At 35.7% G+C, this 12,070-nt stretch overlaps 1 protein-coding gene across 3 annotated transcripts in view; it reads right to left on the minus strand.

The window, feature by feature from the left end:
• Positions 1-12,070, minus strand: part of Asx (transcriptional regulator additional sex combs) — a 391,735-nt gene that overhangs the window by 64,530 nt on the left and 315,135 nt on the right. For all 3 annotated transcript variants that reach the window (XM_090415600.1, XM_090415599.1, XM_090415601.1), the window contains one exon: positions 2,934-3,013. In XM_090415600.1, the coding sequence (XP_090271726.1) occupies positions 2,934-3,013 (80 nt within the window). The remainder of the gene's footprint in view (positions 1-2,933; positions 3,014-12,070) is intronic.

Here is a 12,070-nt window from a genome sequence, read left to right on the forward strand (position 1 = left end):
CATGATATATAGTCAAGCAAGTTCCTGCCTGATGTCCAACATGTGCAGCATTTAGGTACAGTGGTTACTGATATAATGGGACAATGCTCCTTGTTGGCTATGAATGAATTCTTCTTTAACATGCTATTCTACAGGACAGCAATTGATGCTACTGCCTGATCTTCAGTACCATCTTCAAATTAAACTCCATTAACAAGTTGAAGGATTAAGTTGTAACATAGTGGGAAATGGATACATTTGCTAAATCATAGAGTTTTATGCACAAATGCATAAAACTCTATAATTCAGAGGCCGTGCCCTCTTACAATAGCTCTGTTTGAATATTAACAATTTGAGTTCTTTCTTGATATCTTTCTTTTTAGTATTGTTCTGGCAACCAATATGTCTGATTTTTCTCTCTCATTTCATACGAAGTTGTTTAACAAGTTTAGACTCTACTAGTCTTACTAATTGTATTTTTATTTGCCATCTTCATTAAAAATTATGTCTAAATATTTAAAGTGTGTGTGTGTGTGTGTGTGTGTGTGTGTGTGTGTGTGTGTGTGTGTGTGTGTGTGTGTGTATTCTACACTTCCCTAATTCATAGATCTCAATTTTTGGATCCACTGTTTTATTTCTAACCAAATTCCCTGATGAATTTTTTAAAACCAGTTTGAACATGGTCATGTATATTGCTAAAATGGTATATTTTGGCTGGTTTTTCTTTCTCATTTCATACAAAGTTGTTTAACAAGCTTAGACTCTACTAGTCTTACTAATTGTGTGTCCGTGCGTAGAGGCTTAAGTGCTGTGCGGACATCATGTTGGAGGCTTAATGGATTGTATACAGCATTCAGAAAGGATTAAAACAGAATTTAATACTTCCTATATTTCGTCTCAGTCACTGAGACATCTTCAGGGGTTACAAAAAAACTACTGTAACATATACACAAATAACACACAATACTAAGCCCTCTAAGTGAGTGACACTAAAGTCCTATCTAGGTGGAGCATCCTCTAAGGGCAGTTATAGGTGGCCTGGAATGTAAGGTGGGATCTCTGATGATAAGTGTTTCCCAAATCTTAGGAAGCTTAATGCAACTGTATTTATTAAGATTTGGTTGATTTCTGAGAGCTGCTGCTGATCCCAAAAATAGTCTCTCTTTTTTGAATTTGCTGTGATGGAGCATGGTGGTTTTTTTCCATGAGATCCTGTGTGATCTTACTAATTGTATTTTTATTTGCCATCTTCATTAAAAATTATGCCTAAATATTTAAAATGTGTGTGCATATATATATAATAAAATTAGTTTAATCCTTTATCCAAGTGCGAGCAAACAAAGTTTGCGCCTGAAAGTATCTTCAGGACTCGAGTAAGGTGGTACAACACCAGGGCAACTCGTTGCAAAGGTGGAGCACGCTACCAACACTCCTATCTCAGTATCTCCTATAATGCAAAACACATCTCCTTGCGGATATGTCTAATGTTATGCATTAAGGGAAGGGCCACTACCCAGACTAGTTTCGACCTTTATTGAGGTCTCTTCAGTGGGAGCCAGGCCCAAGTGGAGATACCAGGCAGAAGCATTAGCAGGTTATCTCTACCTATACGTAGGCTGTTCAATAAGTAATAAGACTATATTTATACAGAAAACAGATTACCTTTAATCGTCATCATTTACATGGTCTTTTTCGAAGTAACTACTGTGAGACGTTATGCATTTGTCCCAATGTTGCATCCACCTCTTAAACACATGTGAGAGTCCGTTTTTTTGAGAGTTCTTTCAAAACCGCCTCTGCAGCTTTTACACATGCTTTGTTGCTTTTGAAATGGCAGCCTCTTAGTGGTTTCTTGAGCTGAGGAAACAGCCAGAAATCGCAAGGTGCGAGATCAGGACTGTATGGAGGGTGTGGTAGGATATCTGTGTTGTTCTTCTGCAAAACATCCACTACACAACCAGCAATATATGGTCTTGCATTATTGCGGTGCAATAAGAAGCCATTCTTCAGCAATGGACGCTTCCTTTTGACGTGCTTGATGATAATCGCTGCTCTATTGATCATTATCTCTGTGATGGACGTTGAAGGTCTTCCCTTACATTCAAGATCTTCCACATTTTGCCTTCCTTCCTTAAAAGTTTGATGTGCCAGCGAAAAACACTTGCCCTCGACATTGCTTCATCGTGGAAAGCTTCGCATATCATGTTAAAGTGTCCAATGCCGATTTTTGCAAACGCACACAAAATTTAATCGCATAACGCTGTTCTAAGGATGCTTCCATTTCGAAGACTGGTTGCACCTCGTAGGCACGCCGATGAGCACTTGCATTTAGTCATGTGATACTCTGGCACATCAGCCCGTATACGCCATCTCTCAACCTCTTTTGTTAATACATACAGCAACATTTCTTTATTCCACAGAAATTAATATTGTGATGAGTGGTTTTGCCACAGTAAAATTAGTCTTATTACTTATTGAACAGCCCATGTATATATTCTCATCTACAGGCTCATTACTGAGAACATAGGTCAATGCTTTTTTTTTCCCTTTTTCTGTTTTCATTGTGTCCTTTTTATTGGTGTTTTTTAACCAAATATGTCAACAGCAATTATTTAATTTAGCTAATGACCCTTGAAGAGGAGGCCTTAGCTAAATTAATTCTCTTTCATGAAGAAGGTATTATTCAAGAGAATAATGCCTTCTCCATGAAATAAAACTAAGCTTCCTATCTTCCAGCTAACTATTGGATTTACTATAAACAATACTGGATTTACTATCACTTTCCTCAATACTGGCTCTATCTCATTAACTAAATACTCACATAGAGAAAGCACCAAAGAGACTTTTCTAATGGCTGAAAAACTATTAAATTCTAGTAAATTGTGTAACTTAAACATTGAATTTGTTTAGCAGAATATTTACAATAAAATGCCTAGTTTTAAGACCACACTTACCTCATGTACATCCAGTAAATCATCAGAAACATAGCCAAGTGGAATACTCGCTTGAATTGATGGTTTAACTTTTGAACATTCTGCAATTATAATTTTTCAATTTATATACATCCACACATTCACAGAACAGAATACCCTACCATTTTAGTGTTCAAAGATTAATTTTATGTCAATAGAAATAATAGCTTAAAAAAAAATCCATCAGCACTGTGCTTCAGTAAATGTGAACATATGTACTATCGACTGCACACATAACATGACAAGCAAATACAATCAATTTTCACTAAAGTGAACACTGTTATAGAATCTCACTCACTATAACAAACACACAGAAAATCTCTGCCGAAGTCTCCCCAGAATAATAATTCTATACATATATACATCTTCAAGGCCCACTCTTCCTAATTGGGTTGTGAGGGCAACAGCTGCAAGAGGAACTTCCAATGGCCACGATCCTCTGCCACCAAGCTCTGGTGTTCTGGTGGGATTCCCAAATGTGTCCATCCAAGGTTTTGGATATAATCTATCCAGAGAGTCCTTGGCCTTCCACGTGGCCTCCCACCCTCTGGCTTGGCAAAGAGGGCCTGCTGAGGGAGCCTCTCTTGTGGCATTCTGACCAGGTGCCCATACCAACGTAACTGTGATCTCTCAACATGGAGAAGCAGCAGTTGAGTATTGAGGGTTTCCCGAATTGCAGAGCTGACTCTGTCGAGTTTTGTCAGCCCCGCAACCCCTCGAAGGAACCTCATTTCAGCCACTTGGATTCGTATCCGCATTCTTTCAGTCATTACCCAACTCTCATGACCATAGGTGAGGATGGGGACATAGACTGTATTGAAGACAGCAGCTTTGCCTTCTGGTTTAACTCCCGCTTCAATACTACCGAACGGCCAAGCTCCCGCAATATTGAGCTTGCTAAGCCAATTCGAGTATCTAGCTCTACATTCCATTTTCCATCATTCGTGAATATGGACCCAAGGTATTTAAACTTCTCCACCTGCCTCATTGGGACTCCACTTACATTTAGAGTGCACTGGGATGGTTGTCTTGAGACCACAAATGTTTCCATTTTGGCCACTCTGATCTTCATCTCGGCTTCTGCACAAACAGCTACAAACCTATCCAGGGTCTGCTGGAGGTCATCTGTGGAAGAGCTAAGCAGAACTAGGTCATCTGCAAAAAGCAGCTGTTCAGTGCTACATCTTCCAATTCTGACACACTCACTGCCTCGGCTGTGCCTCTCAATCCAGTCCATAAATATTATGAAAAGGAGGGGGTGACAGAACACACCCTTGGCGGAGGCCAACGGAGACTGTGAAAGGTTCAGACTTTCTGCTGTTTACCCTGACACAAAACTCTGGGCATTCATACAGGGACTTGATGGCAGCTAATAGTTGACCATCCACTCCATACTCCTGTACTACTTGCCAAAGCTTATCCTGAGGAACCCGGTCATATGCCTTCTCCAAGTCCACAAAACATGTATAGACATTCCTGGCATATTCCCAAGATTTCTCAAGGACTTGCCTTAAAGTGAAGATTTGGTCAGTTGTGCTTCTACCAGGACGAAAGCCACATTGTTCTTCCTGGAACTTTAACGCAACTATGCTCCTGCACAGTCTTTCCAAGCACTTAGCATACACTTTCCCAGGCAGGCTGAGCAGAGAGATGCCACGATACTTACTGCAATCCTTCTGGTCTCCCTTCTTAAGGACTGGTATTATTATGCCTGTCTGCCATTGCTTTGGTGCTTGCCCAGATATCCAAGCAGCCTGACACACTCGAGTCAGCCAGAGAACACCATCTCGATTTAAGGTTTTTAGCATTTCGGGCCGAATTTCATCATCGCCAGCAGAGCCTTGCCCGATTTTATTGCTAAATGGACTTCTTCTGCTGTGAGACTAGTCATTGACCTGCACCTCTTGGATGTCCACAATTGCTGGGCCATCCGGGTTAAAAAGGCTCCCAAAGTATTCCCTCCATCTGTGGAGGATATCCTTCTCGGTTGTTAAAAGTGCATCATCAGAGGCCTTAATTGCCCTTGCTGTGCACGATTTCCTCCCTCGAAGGCGGCGGATGGTCTGCCAGAATACTTTGTTTGCATTTGCATAGGATGAGTCTAATCTTTCTCCAAAGGATAATAATTCTATTTTAAAAGAAATTTATTATAGCAAACTTTCCATCATTATCAAATATTTCTTTCATCTCTACAGGTTTGATATCACTAGAATCAACTATATTAAATTTTGAATTATATACTGCTACTAAACAGATGTTTGTAGTTTAACCATGGATATTTCATCTAAAATTTTGATCCTAATGATAATTGGGATCAAAATTTATTATATGGATTAACTTATGAAATCACTTATAGCATAATATTTTTGACCAACTAAACTAACATAACTATTTTTAGTGCCAGTTAGATTAATAAATGTGCAAAAATAATAATAGTGAATTAGGTTTAATAAAATGATCTATAGAATAACAAAATGCTTTACAGATCATTTTATAGGAAATGAAATTAAGTCACAGGCTCTGTTAAGGCTGGATTTTTGGATTAAGACATTTACAGAGAAACTGTCTTGATCCAAATATCTATAAATTGAAAAGACCAGAATGATAGTTGAATCATGAACATCAATAGGCATATTACATGTAGTCTCTACATTGTTGTGTAAACTCTGCTTGTGATTGCGGGCATAGGAGAGGTTTTGAATGTTACACATGAATAATATAAGCACGTAAACACAAGAAAGATATTTAATTAACCAAATATTTCGGTCTGGAAATAGCAAACCATCTTCAGTGACACTACAAGAACAGTTTTTAAAAAAAATATTAAAAAAAATATACAAAGTGGAATACTAACAATAGATCATTTAAAAATATAACAAACTGCCAGCGTGATGTTATATCACTAAGTATTAAAGGGAATATTTTTAAGCAGAGACATGATTGAAATAAAGATATTAATTAATAATATTAAATAACATAAAATTAATATGAATTAATGAGTTATCCTGATTAGATTTTCCCAGATTTTTGATATAGATATATAGCCATTCCGATTCAGGTCAGGACGATGGAGTAAGGCCTCTACGCTTTCTTTGAATAAATGTTCAAATTTATAACGGGATCTATGTAAGAGGCGTTTTGACCAAAGGATGTTGTGGTTAGTCTCAATCCCGTGCTGAGCCAATTCAGATTTTTCAGGTTTGTTGTGATGAATGGAGGATTGATGTTCTTGGATTCTTTTTTTCAAGAGAATGTCCAGTTTGTCCAAAATAGGAAAGATCATAGTTGCAGGGAATTTGATAAACTCCAGGTAGAGACATAGTTCAGTGTTTGTCTTTAGGAGAAGGAAAATGGGAAGATAATTTGTTAATAGGTGAATACGTAGCTGTTAACTCATATTTCTTCAGAATTCTTGCGATAGGTTCTGAAATCCTGGAGATGTATGGAATTGGAACTCGACGTATTGAATCTTTGTTGTTTTGTGGAGGATTATAAGAATCGAGAAGATGTTGAGTACTCATTTCATTTCGGAAAAGCCATTGAGTTTCATGTGTTGTTGGATAGTAGAAAGTTCTTTCTGTAGAAAATTAGAAGTAGAACAATTAATTTTGGCTCTTCTGATTAGACATTTTATGGTTCCTGTTTTTGTGACAAGGATGATGAGCTGATTCTTTGAGAATATAACAACCTGTGAACTTTGGTTTCCTGTAAACTGTAGTTGTAAGAGTATTTGAAGGTGATCGGATGAGGAGAACGTCTAAAAAAAGATAACTGGTTGTTTTCTTCCATTTCCATAGTAAACTTTATATGATGATGTAAGGAATTGATACTGTTTAAAAAAGAAGGTAAGGAGTCTTTGCTGTGTGGCCATATAGTAAAGATGTCATATATATCTTACCCAAAAAATGAGGGAAAATAGATGAGAAGAGGACTTTTTCTAGATGTTCTAAATAAAAGTTGGCTAAAGCAGGAGAGAGAGGACGTCCCATGGCCGTTCCTTGTACTTGGCTATAAAATTTGTTTTGACATAAGAAATATCCAGAGTGTATTACGAAATCGAATAGTTTTATAATGTCTTCTGGAAAGATGTCAGCAAGTAATTTTAAAGTCTCCTTGAGAGGTATATCCCATTTTCCTTCTCCTAAAGACAAACGCTCAACTATGTCTCTTCCTGGAGTTTATCAAATTCCCTGCAACTGTGATCTTTCCTATTTTGGACAAACTGGACATTCTCTTGAAAAAAGAATCCAAGAACATCAATCCTCCATTCATCACAACAAACCCTGAAAAATCTGGATTGGCTCAGCACGGGATTGAAACTAACCACAACATCCTTTGGTCAAATACTCGCCTCTTACATAGATCCCATTATAAATTTGAACGTTTATTCAAAGAAAGCGTAGAAGCCTTACTCCATCGTCCTAACCTGAATCGGAATGACAGTATATCTATATCAAAAATCTGGGAAAGTCTAATCAGGATAACTCATTAATTCATATTAATTTTATGTTATTTAATATTATTAATTAATATCTTTATTTCAATCATGTCTCTGCTTAAAAATATTCACTTTAATACTTGGTGATATAACATCACGTGGCTTGTTCTAGTTTTAAATAATCTATTGTTAGTATTCCACCTTGTATATTTTTTTAAATATTTTTTTTAAAAAACTGTTCTTGTAGTGCCACTGAAGATGGTTTGCTATTTCCAGACCGAAATATTTGGTTAATTAAATATCTTTCTTGTGTTTACGTACTTATATTATTCAGTCTTTATGTCATAAGTATCCTTAAAACATCAATGTTACACATATTAATTAATGACTAAGGATCATTTCTTGGTTTCTATTTAGTGTGCCTTTTGAATGAATGAATGACCTCAAAGTAATTCTCTTCTAAGTAGGGTATGGAGGATACTTGGCAATTTACTGTGTGATGTTCTTTGAGGATGTGAGCTATGAAGCTGCTTTTTTTTTCTTTTGTTTTCAACCTCATCTATATGTTCTTTGTTGCAGATTTTGAAACTTCTCCCATCTGACCTACATACATTTTTCCACAAGAGCACGGAATCTAGTATACACCTGGATGTTTATAAAATGGAACTTTGTCTTTAGGGAAGCATAGAAAGTTTTGTAAGGTGTTGCCTGGTTTGAAGGCTGTTCTGATGTTGACTGCCTTTAATATTTTGGCTATTTTTCTTCATGTAGTGCCAACGGATGGCATGGATACCATGCCTTTGTAATTAATTTATGGGTTATCATGGGATGGTTCATCAGAAAATAAGTTTCTTTAGTACTTCTTTTGAGTAGCCATTTTGGAGGAACTGATTAAATAGGATTTGAAGTTTTATTTTCATTTGATTTCATAATTTTTTAGTATGTTTAAAGGTTTATTTTTTATGGTTTTGATTATACTTTGTTGAGGGTGATGAAATGAGCTTATTTGTAGGGTACCTGCCTATGATGGTTTCTTTTCTATAGACTTCTAATGATAATCCTCCAGTGATGTCTTTGCTGATGAAGATGTCAGGAATGGTAATTTTCTGTTCTTTTCTAATTCTGATATGAATTTTATTGTTCAAGGAGTCCTCCGAGGTCATTTGTTCAAAAGACACACTAAATAGTAACCAAGGAATGATCTTTCACAGCATTTGGAAGTCATTAATTAATATATATAACATTTAAGATCTCTCCTGTGCCAGCAATTACATACAAAGTTGACACAACAATGTAGAGACTGCACATAACATGCCTAATGATACTCGTGATTAACTATCATTCCAGTCTTTTCAATTTATAGATATTAATGGCTGTTGGAAAATGTTTATTTTTTGTTGGTTTTTTACTTACGTCAAGCAACTTCCTGAAGAAGCTGTTAGCCATATAGACAGTGAAATATGTCGAGGAAATACATTTAGTAAATAAAAAATGTATACAAGTTAAAACCTGGTTATTTATTATTCAAGCAAATCTACTCATAGAGAACTACATACAAATAGTTAGTCTACATTTCAGCTGTAAATCAGCAGTTAGAATTGAAAGAGGTACAGGAAGATGATTTGATATTAAATCAGGTGTAACAAAAGAGTGTACATTATCTCCACTGTTATTCATCATGTATATGGATTGCATTATGAAGGAGAGTGGTATTACATCTGATATCAAAATTGGTGATTTAATCTTAGCTCTTTACTTTATGCAGATGATGTACTCCTAAAGAAATCCAGTTTGATTCTGTGGAATTCCCTAAATAAACTTAATATCTGCCATAATAAATTTGGTATGAAAATCAGCAATAAAAAAACAATGAAAATATCAGCTGTAACCTGAATGGAAAATGTATAAAAGTAAAACATTTCAGCTATTTAAGCACAATTTTTAGTGAAGATGGCAAATGAAATATGGAACAGTGAACTAGTAACATCACTAGCAGCAGAATTAAGGGACATTGCAGACACATTTCCATCCTACAAAGCCTTATGTTTTTTCAATAGAAAGAAATACAATTCAAACAAAAAATGCAACTATCTTCAGCAAAAATATGCTGAGCCCATTAGTCTCTTCTAAAGTTTTATCTCACATGGACAAGAATATTTTAGTAAGAAGCTTTAACTTTGCCTTATCTCCAGAGAATAACCCAAAAATGGACATCATAGCATATGTCAAGAAGGGATTATGCCATCTTGCAAGAGATTCTGCAAACCTTATCCACATTCAACTGTTGGCTATGTTACTCAGAACTAAATTACCATCAAGAAATATCCCCAAATCAGAATTAAGGGCTCTCAAAGAATTATGATGCAACAAAAACATTGTGATTGACAAAGCAGATAAAGGAAATGCAACGGTGGTGATAAACATAGGCAAATACATAAGAAAAATAAACATCCTACCAGAAGATTCCAATACCTATACAGTTTTAGAATGGGATCCCACATGGCATACACACAATAAAATAAATTAATTAAAAAGTTACTGAATTGGCCATAAGAATTTTTTAAAAAATCTCTAACATCGAAATATCCTTTAGCACCAAGAATTTATGGAGCACCAAAAATCCATAAACTAAATGTTCCATTATGTCCTGTTGTAGATGGGAGAGATTCCCTGACCTCAAACTTAGCAGAGTATCTGTCAAGCCTGGTAGCTCCACACACACACGAAAGACAGAATCATATGTATGCAAAAGAACAGTTTACATTTTATTCTGTTTAAAATACAGAACCTTCAGACATCACATCAAGTTTAGATGCTGTCAGTCTGTTTACTAATGTCTCTAGGGATGACACAGTGGATCCTCTCCAGAAACTTTTTCCACAGGACACAGGCTATTCAAACATGGGTTCTTTCCTGTCACCAGTCCTAGCAAATCTCTTTATGGAAAGCTTTAGAAAGAACACTATTGCAAAACATCATTAAACAACCAAAAACTCAGTTCTGTTATACTGATGACATTTTCATTATTTCGTCGGGAAAAACAGAAGACAACGCATTTTAAAGATTATCTGAGCAGTTTGCAGTAAAACATAAAATTCACTCTTGAACTGAAAGATCACACCACAACTGGAAGATTCTTATATGCCATGTCACACCTCCATCTACTATCACAAAAGGTAATCTACTATTTAGATAATTGAGGTGCCTCTCATAGGACCTTAGGATTTCAGTCTAATCTTTTCCACTTATTGTCTTGTGCAAATTTGTGTATGCTTTTTCAATTTTAATACTATTTCCCTAATGATGTCTCAGTGACTGAGATGAAACATGGGAGTGATTAAATGTGTTATTTAATTATTTATATGTGCTGTATTTATTCCATTAAATCTTAAAATAATTACAAAAGATGGGCATGATAAAACATTATGGGACTACAGCATTTCCAGTAAGTCAGAAAAAAAAAGGAATGAAGAACTGTGTTGTTTTAGGCATAATCTCTCCCTCAATGGATGCAAACTGAAGGTAATTAACATTTGATATGCCTCTGACATCTTGAAATAAACAAGATTTCAAAAATAAAATTACATTACCTCACATAATGAATGTTACTGACAAAGTTGCAACATTGCTTTGTGACCACAATGTGAAAGCAGCTTCTTTCCCAATGTATAAGGTCAAGGTTCTTGCATCAACCCAAACCTCCACATCTCCAATAAGGAAACCAGGAGTATGCAAATACATAATTCATTGTTCTTGTGGTATTTGCTATGTAGGCCACATGGGACAGTCTGGAGAGATACATGTCTGAACATGCAAAGGATGTTGAGAAAAAAAAAAGGGAAGCACAGATTAGGATTAGCCTTCTGCACAACAAATACAGGCCACCAAGTAGTTGGGTAAAAACACAAATGCTGTCTATTGATCATAACTGTTTTATAAGAAAATTTAAAGAGGCCTCAGAAATGTTCCATATCTCCACACAATGTAACAAAAACCAAGGTTTAATCCTACACCAAGTTTGGTTTGCATTCATTAAAAATTTAACAACCACAGAAATGGAATATGACATACTTTATGCCACAGAATGTGACCGAGACAACTAGCATTATTTGAACATTTGCACATTAGGTAATATGTTTTTTTCCTTCTTTTTTTGGACATTCTGTTTATATGTACTAGTGTTGAAGTTCTTATAACATCTGTTGTATGTAATTAATTTTTTCTAGTCTTTTTAATACAAGTCTTGTACCTCGATGATGCAAGTCTGATGACTTATGAAACTTGACAGGTATTGTCTGTATGGCTGCATTCATTTATGAAAACTATTGAGAGTGTCTGTTTAAGACCAACTTCAGCCAATAACTGCAAGCTATTTTAAATCTAGCTTTAGAGAGTGACATGATGGAATATTACACTGTCATAATTTTGAATTGTTTCCACAATTTAACAGATAAGCTTAGGTGTTGAAGGTTATTCATGATTTATTTTTAATGGTATTAACAACACCATATGAACTATTTCATAAAAAGATGTTTTATTAACTTGCTTACATTTTGCTGAATTTCAAATCAGCATCATCAGACCACAACACAGCATGTATACATGGCAGTGAGTAAGTGAGAAAAACACAACTCTAAACAAATGATCTAAAGTCCTATTTTGGTACCCTTAATGTTGAAAA

Source organism: Typopeltis vanoorti, chromosome 3 (assembly GCF_054136105.1).
Source record: "Typopeltis vanoorti isolate ZY-2024b chromosome 3, IOZ_Tvanoo_1.0, whole genome shotgun sequence".
Classification (NCBI taxonomy): domain Eukaryota; kingdom Metazoa; phylum Arthropoda; class Arachnida; order Uropygi; family Thelyphonidae; genus Typopeltis; species Typopeltis vanoorti.